This window comes from Neofelis nebulosa, chromosome 5 (genome assembly GCF_028018385.1).
Source record: "Neofelis nebulosa isolate mNeoNeb1 chromosome 5, mNeoNeb1.pri, whole genome shotgun sequence".
Taxonomy (NCBI): Eukaryota; Metazoa; Chordata; class Mammalia; order Carnivora; family Felidae; genus Neofelis; species Neofelis nebulosa.
The window spans coordinates 81,898,627-81,922,248 of NC_080786.1; the positions used below are offsets into that span (position 1 = coordinate 81,898,627).

At 38.4% G+C, this 23,622-nt stretch overlaps 1 protein-coding gene across 1 annotated transcript; it reads right to left on the minus strand.

Moving 5' to 3' along the window:
- Positions 1-1,241: 1,241 nt before the first annotated feature.
- GMNC (geminin coiled-coil domain containing) lies at positions 1,242-12,423 on the minus strand. Its single transcript, XM_058730841.1, has 5 exons — positions 12,319-12,423; positions 10,393-10,567; positions 8,164-8,252; positions 6,665-6,781; positions 1,242-5,058 (listed from the first exon to the last, which is right to left on the minus strand). Exons 1-5 carry the CDS (start codon positions 12,319-12,321, stop codon positions 4,438-4,440), a joined length of 1,005 nt encoding a protein of 334 aa, XP_058586824.1. The 5' UTR covers positions 12,322-12,423; the 3' UTR covers positions 1,242-4,437.
- Positions 12,424-23,622: the final 11,199 nt, after the last annotated feature.

A 23,622-nucleotide genomic window follows, 5' to 3' on the forward strand; every position in this document is an offset into this window, starting at 1 on the left:
ATAAAGGAAATGCAAATCAAAACCACAATGAGATCACATCATACCTGTTTATCAAGAAGACTAGAGATAACAAATGCTGGTGAGGATACAGAGAAGAAGAAACCTTTGTACTGTTGGTGGAATGTAAACTGGTACAACCACTATGGAAAGCAGTATGGGGTTCCTCAAAAAAATAAAAATAAAACTACAATATGATCCAGTAAAAAAAAAATACATTAAAAACAAAAGTGAGTTTTAGGTATAGTTTTCTCCAATGAAAAATAAATCAAATATCCCTGTAAGTAAACTAAATAAAATCCAGGTTATCCATGACTGGTAATAGGAGAATCTCCCTGTAGCAATCGGTTCTTGCCCTGCTATACAAGTCTCAAACCGTTTTCTCTTGATATTAATCTTCCCCTTAGGGATATAGGCCCTATCTAGTTCACTTAGGGAAAATCTGGCCAAGGTTTTCAAATGTAGACTCTGTAACTAGAACATCGAACTGAAGCTTTATTTATTTTGGGGAATTACAATGTGAAGGACAAGGAGAATGTCACAAAACTAGAGAACAAATTATGGGATATAGCTTGCTTTTTAAATTTACATTGCCTATCCCATCCTGGTTTTGGTCATGCTTTTGTGTGGCAAGGTACTGTCTCAATACCCTTATAGAATCCATTCCTAGTCATCGGTCCTCTTTTAGATTCCAAACCACATTCCTGACAATATTCCTTGGGCACCTAGATCCAGCTATAGCTGAAACACAAACTTTTCAATTATGAGAGCTAATTATTCGCTTGTTTGAATAAGCATATTTATGTTTCTCTCATTTATAGGCAAGTAACTTGGAGCACATATTTCAATCCTTTATCTTCTATAGAGCTGGACACAGGCTATTATGTATTGAATACGTACCTTAATTATTAATCTTAACACTTTTTGAAAATTAATATACATATCCTTTCTATACCATAATATTTATTGCAGAAATGAGACCTGAAAACTTTTTCTTAGTCTATTGCTCAATTCATTGAAGCACATTTTTAAAATAAGGGACAAAAGTAGGATTAAGCTTTTGCCATTTATTTATTTATTAGACATGAATTCATTACAAAATTGACTCACATATAATTAGAAATATTTTCAATCACAAACAAATCAAAGTCATTTAAAATATTAATTGTTAAATTATATTTTACATTTATAGACTATCCAACATAAGAATTATAACTGGATGTCTGATGATGTTCACGTAACAAAAAAATATAGATAAAAATACAACAAATATGTTAAGAAATATACTTACACTGTGCATGTGTAGGTTGTAAACCAATTTTATTTGGTTTTGTGAAAAATAAAGAAAAAATGATGCATCTAATATTTGCGCACACGAATCTTTTGGTTAACTGAAACAAATGTAAAATTGTGTATTCTGACTTTATAGACAAGACGTAAACTTACAAAAAATCATCACCAGATGTCTAAATTCTATACTTTTTCCTTTGAACCTGTGATGTAGGCTGGTTATTGAATTCATCTGTCACATTGAAAAATTGTTTTTTTGAAATAGAGAAAATACAGCAACTTTTTTACATTGATTCACATTTTTCCATTTTTTCAAGATTATAGTTTATCATCACTGCAGTCTTTTAAATTAATCTCATTCATTATATGTCACCTGCATAACTGAAGCTTTCCAAATGCCCTTATTTTCCAGATATTAGTGAATTTAGGTAGGATTTATTTTCAGATGATCAGAGAACATAGGAAATGTCATCAAAATTTTAAAATTGATGCTGGATGCTAGCTAGTATTTATGGGAGGTTATGTTGCTGTGTCTACAAAGCACTTGACTCAAGGCCACTTAACACCTGAAAGCCTCATTAATGTATCCTGGATAAGGAAAAGAACGGTTAAACCCTAAATGCTGAAGATTGGTCTGGCCATATACATCATATAAAAGAGGTACAAATCAATAAATAGGATTATGGTTAAAACCTAGGAGAAGAAAACCCATTACTAGAAAATGTTCTACACAATATAAAGATATTTATCACAATCACAAAAGTATTTAATTTTTATTTCTCACTTTACATTAATAAAATTTTAACTGTGGTTTACTGAAGTACTATGGTAAAACTTTAGAAGTTAGAACATATACTCAGGTGAGAGAAATTTCCAGTTTCTCAAACATCAACAAAATATTTTTTTTATACATAATGCAATTAAATATCAAATGTCTGTAGGTATGGTCACAAGATGTGGCAACTCTTTCATCCATGGAATAAGCCAGAGAAAGTTACCATAATTTATCACAAGAGTGCTGTAATATCTTTAAGCCAGGCAAGGACCAAGTTTCATTTTAAACTATTACATTTTATGAGGCTCTGTTTTACCGTTCAAACGTATCCTTCTAAGCCTGGGTGTTTACTCATGGTACATGACCATGATACGGCACACAAAAGTGCAAAATGAATACTTGTTGACTGATCAATTTTGTTTTAGAGCTTGATCACTTAGACTTTTAAAGTAGTTATGTTGCTTTCTTGATTCCTAGTGTATCAAACTATAATCAATTTTAATTCTTTAATTTTAATTATTAAATTTGTTATTTTAAAAAGATAAGTTTTACCCACCAGGGGCACCGATACTGCAGTGTAAGGCACTTCTTTGTTTTTGTTTTATTTTGTTTTGTGTTTAGAAAATAGAATGTGTTCTATGTCTTCCTAAGTCATGAAAATACTCTGGAGAATAACATCAGTTAGTATCTTAGATTCTCCTTCATGGATTATAAAGAATACAATGTGGTAACAAAACTTAATAAAATAGATTACTTGCTCACAACCACAAAAACACACCAAGAACCAAACAACAACAAAAGTCGTGTCTCAGTTACAAAGAATTCCAAAGGGCACACTCATGTTCTCACACACTGAGAGGTGAAAACAGAAAAACAGGAAAGAGGTTCAAGGTGGTGAATTTTATCACTAACTGTAGTTTTCTCCAAAAAACATAGGTGCGCATCTCTGATTGTAAATTATTCTGGGAAGGATAGAGAGCTTGAGGAGAACTAGCATTAGCACTAAGAATTTATTTTTTTTATTTAGAAAGAGAGAAATCTTTGACATCAAAATTTACATTAAATTTATGCACACTTATTTAAAAAAATAATGTTTCTATTTGTTAGAGCAAGTTACTCTCACAGAGACTGAATTAACCTGCAAAATGGGCTCATACCAGAAAAGGAATACTGTGATCAGAGCAATGGTTTCTTGTATGAACTACAAATGATTCACATTTTAAAAAATTGTATGTAAGGCTCACCCAATATATGTATAGCATCTATCAAAATTGAACAGAGTAGTGAGTTAGGATGGCCGTGTTGGTGTAAAACTGATGGACCCAGCCTCGATTTAGAGAATGTTAGTGATTATCTCATCCAGCTTCTGTATTATGCAGCCAGGAAAACTGAATCATCACACTTGGGAAGTAAGTTTCTCAAGGTCACAGCAGAAAAGTGGCTGTAAGTCGTATGAGGGTGGCCACAAGGTCTAACTTGCTCACATTTTATCACCATGCATAGCACAGTGCCTGGTACATGGTAGGTATTCTACAATCATTTTGAATGGACCAATGAGTAAAAAAATGATGAATGAAAATACTTCCAGGAATAGAAGTTTGACAGCATCTAGGCAATTAGGATGGTTGGTTAAAGAGGCAATGCCAGGTGCCTCTAGAAGCTGATGTACCGTGGCACATTTTGAAGTAATTTTAATTCTCTTAAATCTTTTAATTTATCAGTGGTATTTCCTATTCAGTAGAGTTATAGCTCTTTGAAGAGCCTCTTTATCAACTCTAGCACAGGACACTCAACTTACTGAACTGTACTACATATAACACTGCTCACATCTACATTATGTCTTCGGGAATGATGATGGGCGAAGACACTTCTTTCTACCCTACCCCAGCTAACTGAACACTCAGTAACAGGCACTTGGAGCAATGATAGCATTCACTCTAGAGGCAGTTTTCAGAAATAAAGAGGAGCAGGAGAGGGACGAAAGTGAGAGGGTGGAGGCTATGAACATTTAAACTGCTTGATGAAGGGAGAAAAGCTGTTAGACTTGTTATAATTGAAAGAGCATATGCAGGCCTCATAGAAGTATTCAGGCAATTGGAAAATACCTTTTCAAGTACGGGGCAAAGGGAGGAAGTCAACAGCAGGTGTTGCTATGTAAACAAGTCAAATTTAGGTGAAAAAAGAGTAGGCATGTTTCATCATGGATTCTTGGAAGCTGTTCTTTGCAGATTTAAGTGGATAACTGAGATTGACATTTAAAGTGGCAGGAGACAGTCTGGGCAATAGCTTCCGTATTCCAAATAGTCAGGTTCAAGTGCAAGAGAGGTCTTCGTAAACAGAGTTGATGGCAGTCTTTTGTGTTAGAGCAGGGGTCACTAAGACTGCTTAGGGACCCAAGTGAACTTCCAGCCTCCCTCCTCATCTCGACAAACAAAGGCTTGTCCCTGGTGGAAGGAATGAGTTTTCACATTACAGTGAGGGCTCAGGGATGTGGAAAAGGCCATCTCTGTCTTATTGGGAGACACATCAGAAGTATAGTAAGGAGGAGTTTGCAGCCCTCCTGGCACATTTGAAAGTTGAGAAAGTAAGTGAAAATCTTCCCCATGCCTGGCAGTGCTATGTGAGGGGGTTGTTTGGTCACTTCCATAGTCAATTGGCAGACCCTCCCTGGGGATATTTTCATAATTGACTGCATCATCCGGAAACTGGGGAAATGTGCTGGCAATTCTTCTGGGATGAGAGGAGAGGGCACTGTAGTTAGCTGATAAAGTGTCATCAATGGTATTGAGGTCTTTTAATCCAAGTGTTTGAAGAACCCAGGGATCCACAGGGGGCCCAGGTTGTTCTTCACAGTTAGCAAATTCACCGGAGAGGTTTCTCTTGGCATTTTTGTGATGGGGGATCTCAGGAGGAAAATATCTTTGCTCTTTGGGTTTCCTCTTTCCCTTTCTGAATTTTCCACATGCTTTGGAAAACTCATCTGATGACAGTAATTTCTAGGAAAGTAGCATTTGAAAATATACAGTCAGATAGTCAACCAAGATCATTTTCCTTACTGTTGTCTAATTAAAACTCCTTCAAATATTAACTAGTCACTTTAACTCCTTAGAAAATATGATTAATATTCTATTCTCTCTTTGTCTCTGTCTCTGTCTCTGTCTCTCTCTCTCTCTCTCACACACACACACACACACACACACACACACACACACAAAAGTGATTGAATTAACTTCTGTTTCCAACTTAAAATCTATAATGACAAGTTACTACCTGGAAACTACAATTCATGTTTTTTACTAATCATTTAAAAGTTGAAAGAAAAAATAATGTCTTTAAATTTTCAATTCAGGAAAGTAATTATTATAATAATGACAATAATAGCAACTATCATGTATTGAACACTGGCTACATGCATAATGTCATTTTATATGGGTACTGTTAAAATCTTCCTTAGCGAGGAAACTGAGGCACAGGCATATTAGTGACTTGTTAAGGATCATGCGGCCTAGATTAAATCGAAGCCATGTGATTCTAGACAGAGCAACTGATTGAAAACAGTAACTAACACTGCTTCTTCTTGTTCCATTAACTTTCATAACACTTTCGTGTGATATGTATTATTCTACATCTTGGACAATTGGGAAACAGAGAGAAAAAAACCTGCCTAATCTATACCATTTACTAATTTAATAAATGTCCTTTGTTTTACAAAATGGTGGCTGGACTAAGGAGCCCAAGCTAATAACTGTGAGATGTGCTCCCTTTTTTAACAAAGCTAACTGGATTGTAAAGGAGTCAGATATGGTATCTTTTCTTCTCTGAACTTTTATGTTCAGTAAAAATGGCAAGAAGCATAATCAATTTAAATTAAATAATATCAAATAACGTAGCTTGTCTAGAAGCAAGGAAAAGATTGATGACAGAAGCAATAATTGTAACAAAATGACAAAAAGATAACAGAAATATAAAACCCAGAGAAAGGAAGAAGAACAGGAAGAGACTGTGGACAGGCTATAAGTCCTTGAGTTAGAAATAGTCTAACTCATTTAAGAGTATAAGAAAAACGATTCATTAAAAGATAACATAATTGGTGATCTATAACTGCCACTCAAGAAATCTGGGCTCCACCCATATTCATAACAGTTTAGAGCTGAGGAGATGTTCAACGATCTTTTAGGCCATGTATATCCAGATGAACATAACTGAGGCTAAGTGAGAGAGCGATTTACCGAAAGTCAATCTGATGATAAGAAGAACTGAGTGTCTTTCGGATCTGATTCCCACTGCAGTGTTCCATCCATTTAGCTCTCTGTCTTTTGATTAACCTCTGTTGTCTTAGCAATTCCTTTGACTGGCTTGATTCTTAAGCAACCTTTGCTGTAACACATGGCTAACATCTGCACTCTAGATACTTCTAAGATATGATACATAAAAATTCTTGTGAAAGTGCTATATTTCCTTTCAGAAAACTCCATCTAACCCAGAAATGCCTTTGAAGCCATGCTGTTCAGTACACCTTCTACAATTAATTAAGCAGTTTTACCCAAATTACCTCCATTCTCAAATCACTGCTGTGTTTTTATAAAAGGGATAGTTACATACCTTGGCCTTTTCTTCAAGACATTTAACCAAAGCAGAATTCAGGTATTGTCTAAGGTGATTATTCTCTTCGTGTAACCTTGCAAGTTCTTCTTCCTTCTGCACCAGAGTATCTTGGAGCTGCAAAAAAGCATACAATGGTGAAGGCTGCTCTACTATATTGACTTTGTAACCTTATAATAATGCCACTGATCCTTAACCTGCTTAAACTTGATCATTATTCTATTTGTTTTACAAACTCAACCTCCGGGAGCCCTTGTCCTCTAACGCCTAAATTCAATCTACACCCACCTACCACCTGATTGTTCAGTTTTGTGCTCTGAACTTCTTATTCATTGCAAAGTGTTTGAAGAGATTATATGACTTTTAAGATTGCAACCGCAAGGGAATCGGGAAGGTATGTAGGAAAATGAGCTGCGTGCAACTGTTTAAATATAGAAAAAAGGATTTAGAAAGGTTTCGCTGGACTCCTTCCTTGCACATTAAGAAAAGAAGAAAAACAAGGGGGGCTGGCTTCCTTCATCCTCAGATTGGTCTGTTTGTATATCCACTAGATCAAATTATTCTCTCAGGAACAACAACAAATAAAACGTGATCAATGAAGCAATCTTTGCAAAAACTTTGTAATCATCATCCCTCTCCAAGTGATGAGCTATGTGTATGCTTTAAAAATACTATCACACTCAATATACCATTTGGTCTTTCAAGCAGCCATCTGAGGAAGGCAATATAAATATTTCAATTCCATAGGTATGGAAAAAGAGGATTCAAGAGGTCATAGGACTAAAATGTATGCAGTCAGGTCCTGACTATAGGGCCCCCTAGAGGGTTTTGATTGTTCTTGTTGAATTTGTTGTTTTTGTTTTCTTCCCTGTGACATTGATCACCTATCTTCCTGTCCACCTCTGTGGACATTTACTCACTGTGGTTCTAAATTGCAAGTCAACATATGAATTTAACAAGGGAAAAGAAGCAAAGTAACATTAAGGGGTGATGTTAAGAACAAACTACATGCTAAGTGAAATGAGTCAGACTGAGAAAGACAAATACCATATTAATTCACTCATATGTGGAATCTAAAAAGCAAAATGAATAAGCAAATAGAAGGCAGAATCCTATAAATACAGAGCATAAACTGTATTCTCTGTCAGAGAGAAGGGGATGGGGGAAGGGCAACATGGGTGAAGAGTAGAGGCAGATAAAGGTTTCTAGTTATGGCATGCATTAGTCATGGGGATAAACGGCACAACATGGGGAATACAGTTAATGATATTGTAGTCGTGTGACAGCAGTATATCTGTATGGTGACAGATGGTAGCCACCCTTGTGGTGAACACAGCATAATGTATAGAGAAGTCAAATCACTACGTTGTACACCTGAAACTAATGTAACATTGAGAGTCAACTATACTCAAATAAGTTTAAGAATAAAATAAAAGTAAAAAAAAAAAAAAAAGAATGGACTGCATTTGCATGGAACATGTCTGCCTGGTTATACATACCTGCTTGTTTCTGTAGAGCTGAGAGGAAAGCTGAGCCTCTTCCCACGAACATGAGTTAGGAACAGGGAAATTGGAGTCACTGGATGATTCTATGTGAAAATACCAAATGGATAACTGAGAAAACACACTTGGGGTTTTTGTGTAATGCAGAGCTCATGGAGGGATTTCAGACAGTTTAATGGATCCAATTACCTTTCTAAAAATAGCTATTGCCTCCTTATAGGAAACAAAACATTTAAAGCTTCCAGAAGGGATAAACATGCTATGAAAGACAAATATTTATAGACTATCTGCCAAAATGGCTAAAGGGATGAATTTTGAAGAGCTAAGAGGTTACATTTCTTCCTAATATATAAACTCCTGCTGGCTAAGCTTATAAAAACCATCCCATCTGCATTATGAATTCACTCAAATATTTATTGATCCTTCCCCTGCTAGGCATAACATTGCAACTCCACTATGTTTTCCAAGTTTTGATCTTATTTTCTAAGGTTTAGCGTTTGATAACATAGTGTTTGCCTCTAAAATCAACTCCTACTTTTGATGGTGTCATTTTTCCCCAACTATGAAAATCTTGGCCTGTTTGCTTATCCATTAAAGCTGATGGAGAGTACATATTCAGAATTATATGTGGTATCACTTTCTACTTGAAAATAATTTGGATCTTGCTTCTCTGAAGACCTTGATGCAAATCTCAAAACTGTACCCTGAATTCATGTATTTCAAATGTCATCATTCGTATGTTTCTTATGCTTTTGTAAAGAAGTTTTTTTTCATATTTGATAGCAAACTATACCTATCAGTAAAAACTATGCTTATGCATGCTATAGGTTTATTTTTGTTTTATTTTCCTCATCTAGTACAGTTTTAACTCTTGCTCATCTCTACGGAAACTGAAATATTCCTGAAATATTTTCAACTTAAGTAAAATGATGAGTAAGGAGACAGGAATAAAGTTGTATACAGTTTGGTTTTATATTCTTGGGCATTCTGTCTTCTCTGTTGCTTGTGGTAGAAAGACAACACTGAACAACTCCCTTCCTGAAATATAAGTGTGTTTCATTATTTTGGGGGTTTTTGTTTGTTTTTTTCTGAAATTCAAAAAAAAATAATATGACAGAAGCAGGAGTACATATATTTAATGGTGAAGTGTCTACAAGTTTTTCTAGAAACCAGATTGCTAATAAAGAAATTCCTTTAATATTTATGAGAACTATTTACTCAGCCCCCAGTGAAAATTAATACATGATTTTCTATCAATGTTATCTTTCCCTCCAAAATTGAAGTCTTCTTTGAGCAAAAAGGAATCATTTTTCCCCCCACTAACAAGGTACTATTCAACTCTAAGAGGACAGATAGAGAACAAACTGAAGGTTGACGGAGGGAGGTGGGTGGGGGATGGGCTAAATGGGTGATGGGCCTCCTGAATAGGAGGGCACTTGCTGGGAGCACTGGGTGTTATATGTAAGTGATGAATCACTAAATTCTACTCTTGAAAACAATATTACACTATATGTTAATTAAATAGAATTTAAGTAAAAATTTGAAAAAAAAAACAAACAAGAAACAAAACCATGATCCAGTTAAAAAGAAAAACAAACCAAAAAATAAATAAATTTGGTCAAGAGCTTTGTAAAAAAAAAAAAGAAAGAAAAAGAATAGCTATTCATTTTAGAGAAAGAGGAAAGAGTACTGAGATAAATCATTTTGAAAGATAACTGTTGTTCTGATTTGGCTTTCCTTTCTAAATAAACTTTTTAAAAATAAACATGGTATGGATACAAAAAAAAAAGACAATGTTCATAGGACTTCCTTATGAAATAAAAGGGTATATTAGTATTTTTTTCTCATCTCTCTCTTATACCCAGGGAAACTTTCCTGAATTCCAAAAGAAATGCTCCAACTGGTATCTTGACTACAAAAGCGTCTCACTAATATTGTTTATTGACCCAAAACCAAATTCCCTCAGTGGGTTGGAAATCTCCAAAAACTATAAAGTGTGGGGAGAAATATATCTTGTCCAGTGGGCAAGGGGAAGAATCTCATTTTCAATATATGACAGTACAGAAAATCAGGTTATTTAGGGTGTGAAATGCAGGAGTCTTTGTGCTTTCCTCAACTTCCCATACCATTTCTTCTTCTACAGAGTTCTAGCCCATGATGCTTTGCAACTATGGGTGCTGGAAAAGGGCTTCAGACCTACCGGGAAAGCAGAAGAGCAGAACTTACCCTGCGCCTGTGGTGCTTGTTGGGGCTCTCTGTTGTCCAGGAGACCAGCAGCCCAGAAAGAGACCCAAGTCTCCGTGGAAACGTCAACACTAGATTCTGACGTTGTAGTGGAATACGGGCAATTATAGCTCTGGCCTCCTACAAAGTACTGGTCTTGGCAAGGCAGAACAGTGTTCTGTGAAATTCAGTATGAGGGATCAGGGTGGGGGTGGGGAGGGTCCCAGGAGATGGAATGATTGGGATTTGGAGGGGGATAAGGGTGGGAGAAAGAGGCACAAATTACATGCAATGAATCAAAAACAGTACAGGTGTTAAGCATAGATCCCAGATAAATTCAAGTGGTCAAAATATAATTACTAACAGGGAATCAGCTCCTTGGGTTTACCCAGTAGTTTCCTTAGGCTCTCTCAGCAAAGAACAGGCTAGTATTGGATGGACCAAATTTGTAAATATCCAAGAGTATTTGCTGTTGCCATGACTCAGTCATCTAACAGGCTATCCAGGATCTAAGTAAAAGGAATTCTACTTAATGATTGAAAGATATACGGACTATTTGGCTCTTTCTAGCAATACCTTAATTATATTTCTAATAACGTTAAAAGACAAAGAGCCCAGAATGCTAAGGCTGAAAAGGACTGAACATGACATATAAGGAAACCTCCTTATCTTTGCTTCTCAGTTTCTGAATTACACACCTGCTCCATCCCTTCCTTCCTCCTTTCCCTGGCTTTAAATGCTGCTGGATCCTATAGTGGTCTAAACCATTTGAGACGGATGTATAGACATATAGATACATTCCAGAGATAACTACATACATTTTGCTCCTAACTCCAAGCACCAGTACCTATAGTCACTCCAAGTAAACATATCATTAAAGCTGAAATACGTTAGTCAGCAGAGGCAGCAGGCTCTAGATCTCTCCAGCACTAGGTCTCAGTGCCCTTCCAAAGTTATCTTGCCACTACTAACTGCCTGGCATGTATTCTCCACTGTGTTCTGAGCCAGCGAACACCCTCCTGCCCCCGACTCCTCAAACTTCAAACACACAGTCTTTCCAAATGTCCAAGCAGGGGCAGGTATGCAGCCTTCCTGGGTTAATTTGTACAACAGCTCATTCTTAATTATTTGTCAATGTTTAATCAGGTAAAAGCCATTCATTTCAGCAGAGTCCAGCTTTGGACAAACTCTTTTTGACCACTACAAGTCTTTTGTTGACTTGAGGACTTTTTGGGCATAACATAAACAGCGAGAAAACAAATAAGAAGAAGGAAAAGGAGAGAGAGAGAGAGAGAGAGAGAGAGAGAGAGAGAGAGAATTAAGCTAATTAAGTCACAATTTGTTAATATCCTCAGTAAGTTAAGTTCTGAAAAAGTCCAATCTTTTGGGCAAATCCAGCTTGGGCAGCGCAGACCAAAGAAATTCAGCCAAAAGTTTATCAAGCACTATTTTCTTTTATTCTAAAAGCATGTTTGTAGGCTCTTTCCCTGAGGTTATTATTGGAATCAGAGTTGAACTATTATGCAATTGACACCTGAGAAGAAAACAAACCTCAAATACCCTTGGACTAGCTCAAATCCAAATGTCTGCAAATATGTGCATAATCTACAGGAAGAGGTAGAATGAAAAGTGAGTGCAGGTGCGGGGACGGGGGGCGGGGGGAAGAAAGTTGGGAGAAAGTACAGATAGTAGAAATAATACAAGAAGGTAAAAGGATGAGAGAGATGGGGAATGAGAGACTGAGGGAGCAGAGAGAGGGAAGAAGATAGGGGAGAAGCAGATGGGGCAGCAGAGAACACCCCTTTTAATGGGCAGGTAGCAGAGAAATCTTGCATCCAAGGTGGAAGAAATTCTAAATGCAAAGCCTACTAGCTCTCAGAGCCCCCAGGTTTCCCCAGCATATTACCTAAACCCCAGGTCCTCACTTACCATCTTGCAGTGGAAGAAGGCGCTGCAGAAACTGAGCCCTCAATTTTTCGGTAAAGCCTGTAGGAGCTTTAAATGGGACTGAGGGGAGGAGCTAGGAGAGGCGAGTTCTAATCTGCGGGAGCTCCCGGTGACGCCGGGGACTCCCGGCGAGCGCCGCCCTCTGATTTGGTGCGAGGCTGTCAAACTGGTGACGTAGGTGAGGAGACGTCAAGCCAAAGTCTCTGGCACTCAAGGCGACCGCCGCTCGGGGACCCGAGACCTGCCGCCACCTGCCGCCGAGCGCCTGTGTGCGCTGCGCGGCTTCGAAACCCGAAACCCGCGCGGTGCCTGCCGGAGGCCCGCTTGCCGTCCGCGGTCGGCCGAGAGTCGGCGGTGGCGGGACCGCGCTGCCTGCCGGGCCCGACGGGGCGAACCCGGCTCCCCCTGCCGGGCGGGGCGGACTCGTCGGCTCTGGCGCCGGAACTAGGGAAAAGCCCAACGCGGCGTCTCTGGGATGGAGCAGCCCTTGGGGAGCCGACGCAGCACCCAGATTTAACACTGCCCCTGTGTAGTTCTTGGCCACGTGATCAATGCCAACCTAATGTAGGACCTGGTGGACGGACTGGCTTTTCCCCCTCTTTTTGATATATCTCATTTTCCCCAACCCCTGAGGGGCGTGTGAAACGGGAAGATGATCTATATCCATTCTAGAATTTAAGTTTGGGGAGAATAGCTGTTCCCGTCCATTGTGTTCACTGCTGTTTCCAAAAAGTGCCTGGAACAATCTCTAACCTGTCATGGGTGCTCAATAGAGAATTAAAATACGGGGGGGTTGGGGGGGGTGCTGGGGGGCTCAGCCGGTTATGCTTCTGACTTCAGCTCAGGTCATGATCTTGCAGTGCGTGAGTTCAGGGGAGTTTGAACCCCAAGCCCTGTGTGGGGCTCTGTGCTCACCGCTCAGGGGCTGGAGCCTGCTTAGAATTCTGTCTGCCTGTCTCTCTCTCTCTCTCTCTCTCTCCCCCTCCTCCTCCTCCCCAGCTCATGCTCTCTCTCCTCAAAACAAAGTAAACATTAATATATTTTTTTTAAATAAAAAGAATTAAAATACAAATTTAAGAGGCGCCTGGGTGGCTTGATTGAGCATCCGACTTTCAGGTCATGATCTCAGGGTTCATGAGTTGGAGCCCCAGAGCCCTGCCTTGGGGCTCTGTGCTCAAAGCTCAGAGCCTGGAGCCTGCTTCAGATTCTGTGTCTCTCTCTGCCCCTCCCCTGCTCACACACGCTGTCTCTCACTCTCTCTTAAAAATAAATAAACATTAAAAAAAATTAAATATAAAATACAAATTCAAGAACCTAAAGTGTCTGTCTCTGTGTTAGCTAGCCCTAGCTTCACAATTACTATTATATAGAATAAATTGTTACGATTACCAAAAAAAAAAATACTTCTCAGTTAAGGTATTTTATTTCCCCCATCTTTTCTCTTGAATTTTATTCTCATGATTTCTGTGATGTTACATCCAGAGGAGAAAAAGGAGTAATATCATCTTTAAAACCATTCATCTACTTGGGGCACCTGGACGGTTCTGTCAGTTAATAATGGGACTTTGGCTCAGGTCATGATTCCCAGGTTTGTGGGTTCCAGCCCTGCATCAGAGCTTCTGTCTCCCTCTCTCTCAACCCCTCCCCCACTTAGTCTCTCTCAAAAATAAATAAACATTAAAAAAAATTATCTACCACTAATAGCCAACTCTTATGTCAAATGGCAATAACCTAGGGGGTGGTTACTCTTTATTTTTTTTAAGTTTATTTATTTATTTTGAGAGGAGAGGAGAGAGCATAAGTAGGGGGGGGGAGCAGAGGGAGAGGGAGGTCATCCCAAGCAGGCTCCACACAGTCCGTGCAGTGCCTGATGCAGGGCTTGAACTCACCAACCTTGAGGCTGTAACCTGAGCCAAAGCCCCAAGCTTCACTGACAGAGCCACCCAGGCACCCAGGCTGTGGGTGCTCTTCTTGTCCCTGCTTTGGAGGATGACAAATGAAGTACTGAAGTTAAGAAACTTGACCAATGTTTACACGATTGCGAAGTGGCAAACTCTGGTTCCAGCATCCACGCTCCTATCACAAGTATGGTTTTTTACTCTCTTGGACTTCTTTCCACTGCACATGATAGCTATTTATGCAATGGCCATTATTGTGGATTGAATTATGTTACCTCAGGATTTATGTTGAATCTCCAACTCTGAATGTGATGTATTCAGAGACAGGGCCTCTAAAGAGAGAATCAAGGTTAAGAGGTCATAAGGGTGGTGCCCTCATTTAATAAGACTGGTGGTTATAAGAAGAGGAAGAGACACCAGAGGTGGTATGCACAGAGTAAAGGCCATGTGAAGACAAGGCCAGAAGGTGGCCATTTGCAAATCAAGGAGAGAGATCTCAGGAGAAATCGTTCATCCTGCTGATACCTTGGCCTTGGACTTCCAGCCTCCAGAAATGTGAGAAAATAAATTTTCTGCATAAGCCATCTCATCTGTAGTTCTTGTTATCGAAGCCCTAGTGAACAAATGTGGGCATGGTGTAGGGATCGAGAAAACTTTGGATTCTGGCCTGCATCGTCCTTTCTCTAAACCAGTTCTGACCTTTATTTATTCTGGGTTGGATTGTGCCCATCATCCACAGCACTTAGCAATGGCTAACACGCAGCAAATGCTCCTTACGTGTTCTGTGTTCGACATTAAGGAAGGTATGGAAGAGGAAGAGGAGGAAGGCATCAGACTTGGTAGATAACCCTTTCTCCTGTTCCATACAGTTGGTTCACAAACATTTTTAAGTGAATGATACCAGGTTTGGGATCACTGCCTGGAAGATACTGCCTGGGTTACAGGACATGACTCATTGCAGTGAGATTGCTCTCACGGCATAAGAGGCAGGGATACCCTGGCAATATACCCTCCCCTGAGATGATGGGAGAAACAGATCAAAACCCATTTAGGTTATGAGAATTGATGATCTTGTTCAGGGCAAAGAAAATCCTAATCCGTTTTTGTGATGAGCACCAAAGGAAGAAAAAGAAGGATGGAGTTGTTTTGTTTTTAGAAACTCCTAAATTGGATATGTGAACCTCTGGAAGATCCAATTTCCTGACTCTAAAAATGACCTAAAATGGGCAAATGAAACAAAACCTGGTTGAAACAAAAGGGCATAGGCTTTGGATCCAAATATACCTACATCCCAGTTCTTGTTCAACTCTCTGAGACAGAAACAACTAGGGCTGTATTATCATGGTCTCCAAATTCTCAGCTCCTCTGATAAATTAAGAAAGAAATACCTACCTGAGAAGCTTATTAAAAAGCTGGCCAATAGTGCTTGAAAATTACAAATTCACTGCCTATGTCATGAATAGCAGCTATTATTGTTATATGTAGAGGACCCTTTGTACGTATACACTGCTGTGCCTTGCCTGGTAAAAAAGAACTGAAAATAAAAGCTTCATTTATTAAGCAGATTTTTTGAGGGCTAGATATATTTTTTAAGTCTTTGATGGACTTTAGCACACAGATGTTTCATAAATCATTAGCTACTTTAGCTTAGTGGGAATGGGAGTGTATTTGGTGGCAGAGGATCCCTAAAGTTAAGCCATGAAGAGCTATGGACAGGTGAACAGAAGTCTAAAGATACAGCTTACCTGACATCATAAATGATGGAAAATTTTCCAAACCCTTAAGGTCTGATTTAAGCATATCCTTTTATTTAAGATCTACTGCTTGGGGATAAGCCTTATTTTTTCGTTTGTTTGAAGATTTTTGTTTTTGCTGTTGTTTTTGTTTTTGAAAAATGAGTCAAGAGGCACCCAGGTGGCTCAGTTGGTTAAGCGTCTGACTCTGGATTTCGGCTCAGGTCAGGATCTCACGGTTCATGAGATTGAGCCCCATGTTGGCCTCTGCATTGACAGCACGGAGCCCATTTGGGATTCTTTCTCTCTTTTTCTGCCCTTTCCCTACGTGTGTGCGTGCTCTCTCTCAAAAATAAATAAATAAACATTAAAAAATGTTTAAAAATGAGTAAAGTAAGCAATAATCTGAAATCCTTTGACCATTTTTTATTCACATTTTGCAAGAAAGAGGTGCAACTTCTCTGGTGATTGCTTTTTCTACTATAAACAATAAGATCGGTTAAAACCTGTCTTGTGTATTGTGGCTGAAGAGATGGTGTTAAAAAGGTGGTAGCTAATAACAGCCCAGTTGCTGAATTGGGGTACTACCTCCTGCCAGGCGAAGAAATAATAAAATAGAAGGTAATTTGACCTGCACACAAACCATGTCTGCAGACAGCAAAGGGTAGTGTGTGACCAGTAGTGGGCCAAGGAAATAAACAGATTGGCATATGGAATGTTCTTTCATTTCTCCCCTGGAGGACACTTTATTTGATTACCTCGTTAGTGAACTCGGTAGCATGTATAATAAAAGAACAGTTTAAAAATTCTCTTTATAAACATAGCCTCATAGCCTCTTCCTATAGCGTCAACAGCTGAATCTCTAGGCAATAAAAAAGAAAGATTGTATTTCTGCTTTCACATGGAGGGAAAGAAAAGCGTAACCCTTAGAGAAAAGTCAGTTGGGCAGATGATTTACCTTGGGAAACTTAACACTTGCATATTTTGTTTTAGCATGTCTGGAGAACTATGACACGTTTTATTTGTGGAGGCATAGATTTGAGTTTCACCCTTCCAGAATACTATATGGAAATCAGTCATGCTGATATGCGCAGTCTTGCCTACTACCTGCCACCCACATGTCAGCAGAGCTCCTAGTAACCACACGTATGCAGTAACTTATGCCACGGTAAAAACCGTGTCTACATGAACCAAATATATTTAAATTTTTATTTATTTCGTTTTGAGAGAGAGAGGGAGTGAGCAGGGGAGGGGCAGGGAGAGACAGAGATAGAAAATCCAAAGCAGGCCCCACTCTGACAGCAGAGAGCCTGATGGAGAGCTCAAACTCATAAATGGTGAGATCATGACCTGAGCTGAAGTCAGAAGCTTAACTGACTGAGCCACCCAGGTACCCCAAAGGTATTTATACAAAAGAAAGTCAACTGTTGATTCTGGTAACACAAATGAACAAAAATATAAGTTTGAAAAATTATATCAGGTAATCAGCCAGAAAAGAGAAAGGCCCTGGACAAATTATAGAGGGAAATGTTGAATTGGGGCCTGACTAAATCTGTGCCATATAGAACTAAGGGAGGACAAGGAGATGAAGATTTATGATACCACTTTATTGGATGTTCCAGTCTGAATTTATTTCAATAGCTCTATAACCAGCTTTAACCCTCCATTTATGACTCATTAAGTAGTTGCTTAATTTTTCAGTTGTATTTGATTGTATTATGTTAAGGCACATCATACACTATGATAATATTCACAGATTTGAAGATTCTCAAGCCTAAGGGTATATCTCAAATATACTATCAAATATTAAGTGTCTACTTCATATTTGAGGGATAACTAGCAAATGTTTGCAGATCTATATTCATTGTACAAAGGAAGGCAAGACTTTTCTGCACTCTGTAGCATTCTCTTCTGGCCTTTCTCATAAAATGACACTTAGAAATAATACTTGTGGACATGCTGGAATAAACAGTTGAGGCTTATCCTGACAGTTGTCAGACTTGAGGTCTTCAATTTCTCTGAGACCCTATCAGGCCACCCTGAGGACAGGTGCATCAGTATTTCTCAGGGCTTTAACTCATCGTGCCTTGGTGCACTGGTAAGGAAGGTCTGCTTTGTGATAACCAATCTGGCCAAACTGGAATAAAATAATCTCAATACTACTATAAGAATACATACAAAACAGTGAAATTAGTTTTGCATTACCACAAAAGTTAGAGATGTGGAATCCCAAACAAACAAACAAAAAAATCAGATACAACTCCACTCCTCATTACTCCAGCCACATTAGAAAAAGTGAAAATATTGACTTATTTTAATTACTATATATCAGAGATATGTTAATCTGGCTATGATTTAAAATGAAAGGAACTTCTGCTTCAGGAGCACTAGTATTTTCATAAACTAGGCTTCAGTGCCTTTATTGATCCTGAAATCCCTCTTAAGGATTTATGATCTAATGGTTAGTGGATGGATTGCTGATTGAGGCATTAAAACCCAGAAAGGTGAATTGGCACTGACCATGGCATCCTGGTTTATCCTGAAGATAATAGAAATAAGGATGTCCCTGGCTGGTTTCTTCAAAAACCTTAGTTCAGAGTGTAACAGGAAAACAGGACAATTGGAACTGGATTCCTTCTAGCCCTGGAATTATCAGAGAATCTGAAATAATGTGACATTCATTCATGAAAATAAAACAAACAAATATGTTTAATATAAAATGTTAAGCTACAGTAATTTTATATTTCCATATTTTTAAAATCTATAATCTATAAAATGTTAACTGATTTCTTACTAGCCCAATTTTGTAGCAGAATCACCTTATTTGTAATCAAATCAAGAAACTTGAAGTTAGTGATAATGAAATTTGGTGTTTCTAGCCAAACTCGGTTTTGCACATTTCTTTTTCACAAAATGAAAGCAAAATGCCAACCTCTAGTCAGTGGAAGCATTTATACATCCAAAACCAATCTGGGGCACCTGGGTGGCTCAGTGGGTCAACCCCTGACTTTGGTTCAGATCATGATCTCACAGTTCCTTGGTTCCAGCCTCGTGTCGGGCTCTGTGCTGATAGCTCAGAGCCTGGAGCCTGCTTTGGATTCTGTGTCTCCTTCTCTCTGCCCTCCCCTGCTCTCACTCTGTCTCTGTCTCTGTCTCTCTCTCTCAAAAATAAATAAATATTAAACAATTTTTTAAATAAAGAAAAAATCTAAGAAAATACTAAGAATTGTAATTGTTATGAAATTAATAATGCTTAATGCCATTAGAATGAATAAGCAGAAGCATTAGAATATGAGTAAAGTACCACGCTAGCAATAAGTAAAGCTCCCAAATCCTTAGAAGGCAACGGTGAACACAGTGCAGATCATCTGTTTTTGCATCAGCCAACCAGAAGCCTTATTGGCTGTCACCTCTGGAACAGCAGCATTAGCACTGCATGACCAAATCATAGCCAATCTTAAACATACAAATGAATTCTAATAGCTTCATTTACAGGTGAAAGGGTAGTAAGATAAGCAGGAAAATTGACTAGAGTCTTTAAAAAATGGTTTATTGTCCCAGAATACAATTGGTAAAAACTCAAGTTGCATGTTGTAGAACTTACATCTTTAAAAAATTTTTACCAGCAATTATTCTGTCCATATTCTTTAGTCTCTCTATCTATCTAGAAGTGTATAAATGTACATGTTTTTATATTTGCATATATACACATGCATGTATCTGGAAGAATCCATGAAGCCCACTGTTTTGAAATCCTTACAGATGGGAGTGTAAAGATATTGGGGAACAAAGGCTCCTTCTCCACTCCTCACTTTTCTATAAAGAGGCAGCAATTCCCATGAAAACAGATGTATTTGATAGATGAATTTGGAAAAAGAAAAAGAAATGTGTTTCCCACATTAATGTCAGCATCTGTATGACACATACTTTCTCTGATTCCCTTGAAGAAACCTTTCAGGGAAGGCTCTGTTCTAGTTAGACAGTGTCACCTGTGTGTGGCTGACCATTGTCACCTGATAGGGCAATTAAATCTATATTATTCAGAAACGCTTATTAGGAAAGCTATTAGAACTACAAATGTAGGGGCGCCTGGGTGGCTCAGTCCGTTAAGCGTCCGACTTCGGCTCAGGTCATGATCCCGCGGTTGGTGAGTTCAAGCCTCGCGTCAGGCTCTGTGCTGATGGCTCAGAGCCTGGAGCCTGTTTCAGATTCTGTGTCTCCCTCTCTCTCTGACCCTCCCCCGTTCATGCTCTGTCTCTCTCTGTCTCAAAAATAAATAAACGTTAAAAAAAAATGTAAAAAAAAAGAACTATAAATGTAAGTCATGTTTGACAAGCAAACTTCTTTTTTTTTTAATTTTTTAACATTTATTTATTTTTGAGAGACAGAGAGAAACAGAGCATGAACAGGAGAGGGCAGAGAGAGACGGAGACAGAGAATCCAAAGCGGGCTCCAGGCTCTGAGCTGTCAGCACAGAGCCCGACATGGGGCTCGAACTCATGAACTGTGACATCATGACCTAAGCCGAAGTCAGATGCTTAACCAAGTGAGCCACCCCTCAAACTTCTTTTTTTTTTTTTTAAGTCATAAAGGTAACTTTTATTTCCATGTACCTATCTTTTCTGTCTGTTGCTTATTTGTTTCTTAACATAGAAGGGATAGAAAAGAGTATTCTTGTATGTGAAGAAATATATGAAGAAATAATTGTATCCTTTATAATAAAATATAAGTAGTTAGGAGAAAAATATATATGAAATTCAGCCATATGCAAATATATTTTGAGAACTTTAAAATGTCCTTATTTCTTTATCAGCAAGCACAAAAAATTTATAAAAGTAATAAATTTGAACAAAAATCATGTACAACTTTGTTCATCATATCAGTATAACATTTGTAAAAACTTTCTAAATGTCCAATAACAAGAAACTCTTTCATTAAATTATAGTATGTTCAGGGCATTTGAGGGCTCAATCAGTTAAGTGTCTGACTTGGGCTCAGGTCATGATCTCATGGTTCGTGAGTTCAAGCCCTGAGTTAGGCTCTGTGCTGTCAGCACAGAGCCTAGAGCCTGCTTCAGATTCTGTGTCTCCCCCTCTCTGCCCCTACCCCACTCATGCTCTGTCTCTCTCTCTCAAAAATGAATAAAAACATTAAAACAAAAATTATAGTATGTCCATAGGATGGGGTGTGTACCTATAGGAAATGTTTTTGGAAAAAGTTAGACATGGGCAAACAATATTATATGAACTATATTCAAATGCATACAGTGCATTTATATGAATGAAAAAATGAGAATATGCTAACATGTTAATGATACTTGTTTTGTTAAGGAAAGTGTAATGATGATTCTATTTTTACCTTCCTACATATTTCTATAATTTTACAAGAAATATGTTTTGCTTTCATAATCAGAAAAAAGTTATCCAAATGTATGTGAAATCATACAGATGATCATTAGTGATGTATTTTTGTGGAATAATGTCACATTTAAAACTAAAGCAACTTGAAGAATAGTGATAGATAATGTCTGCACGTATATTAATTAAAACAAATATTCCATGTTTCTACCTTTACCCATATTTGCAGTGAGAGGTGAAGTGGTTGTAGAAAAATACTTTATTTCCTCCCTACAAACTCAAAACCGTTATAAAATTGTACAATTCTACAGAAAGGAGAAAAATTACCACAAAATAGCCGCTTTATTTATTTATTTATTTTTAGTATTTATTTTTGAGACTGAAAGAGACAGAGCATGAGCCGGGGGAGGTGCAGAGAGAGAGGGAGACACAGAATCCAAAGCAGGTTCCAGGCTCTGTGCTGTCAGCACAGAGCCTAATGCAGGGCTTGAACTCACAAACCTCGAGATCATGAACTCACAACCAGGAGATCCTGACCTGAGCCAAAGTCTGAGGCTTAACAGGCTGAACCACCCAGGCACCCCCAAAATGGCCACTTCATTTAAATACTGCATTGTTCCAAGGCACCAGAAACTACAAAGATGTAGTGGGGCTTTGACACCAAGATTAAAATACAATAAAATACAAGAAGAATTGGGTCCTTTTTTTTTAACATATAGAGGAGAAAATTTAAAACTTTTTTTTAACGTTTATTTATTTTTGAGACAGAGAGAGACAGAGCATGAACAGGGGAGGGGCAGAGAGAGAAGGAGACACAGAATCTGAAACGGGCTCCAGGCTCTAAGCTGTCAGCACAGAGCCCGATGCGGGGCTCGAACTCACGGACCGCGAGATCATGACCTGAGCCGAAGTCGGATGCCTAACCGACTGAGCCACCCAGGCGCCCCTAGAGGAGAAAATTTAAGTAGGTCTGATCATAATCTTCAAAGGAAAACAAAAGTAGTAAAGAGATTAAATAACACTAGTGCCAATAGGTAGAATCAACAAATTGGCAGTTACTAGTTTGAAAAAGAAAGGCATTTTGAACACTGAGTACTCTCTAAAGACAGAACTTGATACTCTGTGAGCAGTGAGCTCTCGTTCACTAGCAAAACTCACAAGGAGGCTGGATTACCAGTAATCTCTGATGTTGCCCATTTCATTCACAGGCCGGTGATAGCAAGAGGATGTGCTCCTTCAAATTATTTCCAATAATAAGAATTCAAAATCCAATACGATTTTGAGATTAGAAGTCTATCTTTGTAATTGATTTTCCACACATATCTTTAAAGGGACAAAGAATCCCTTGCCCTTTCTTACATAGGGACAGTTTTGGTGAGATTTAGTAGGAATTTCATGAGGATGAGGGGTGATTTGGAAGACAGGAAGGGGCAGCAGGGAGTGCAAATGTTGGCAGTAAAGCAGGATCACTGTTAATCCTCATTCCTAGAGCATCTTTTTTCTCCATTCTCAGGGTCACTTAGGTCCTTAGAACTAGTCCTGGTAAGTGTGAGGAGAAAACTTAGTGGGAGGATGGATATACTGATTTCAGCCCAGGCCTTAAGGGCTTAAGCCCTAAGGGGGAAAAGGAGAGAGAGAGAGAGAGAGAGAGAGAGAGAGAAAGAGAGAGAATTTCTAGTGCAGAACATTCATGCATCATGTTACACTAACTCATAACTTATTAGGGTTCAAGTGAGTGACAGTTTATGGTCACCAAATTGAGCTTCCTCCTACATTGATGCCTGTGGAAACTTTGAATTGTAAGAAGACTAGGATTTCCAGAAAATTTTTTTAAATGGACAGTTAAAGTAGATGACAAATCTTGCAAGATAAATAAATAAAAAGAATTTAAGGAGAAAATGGCCAAAATGTAGCCAATCAGAAGAGAAGGAGAATGTGAATGTTGGTTCACTGAATCTTTTGTTTTATCGAGGCTAATAAACTATAAGCCAAGTGTTTTGCTTTTGCTCTTTGCTGAACAATGTTTTGTCTCATCTTTTGCTCTTCTTTAATTAGCCATTTCCCTGGAGGCATCAGCCCACACTATTTCTTTTGCATTGGAAAGACGACTACCTTCCAGCTGAAAACGTATGTAAGGAACAGAGAAAGTCCTACATATTTGGTGACTCTCAAGAAGCACTTTTTATATGTAAACACAGGGGTCAAAACAGAATTTATAGGGATACAGCCTTATGTTCAACACTTAAAACTCCTTCTAATAGAGTTTCCTAAAAAGAAACAGGTTTTTGTTTGTTCATT

Excerpts from the sequence above, each read along its gene's own strand:
- GMNC (XM_058730841.1), bottom strand. Across the intron at positions 6,782-8,163 it reads AGCTCTACAGAAACAAGCAG|CTCCAAGATACTCTGGTGCA; the intron begins GTATGTATAACC and ends GCTTTTTTGCAG. Across the intron at positions 5,059-6,664 it reads GTCTTGAAGAAAAGGCCAAG|AAATTACTGTCATCAGATGA; the intron begins GTATGTAACTAT and ends CTACTTTCCTAG.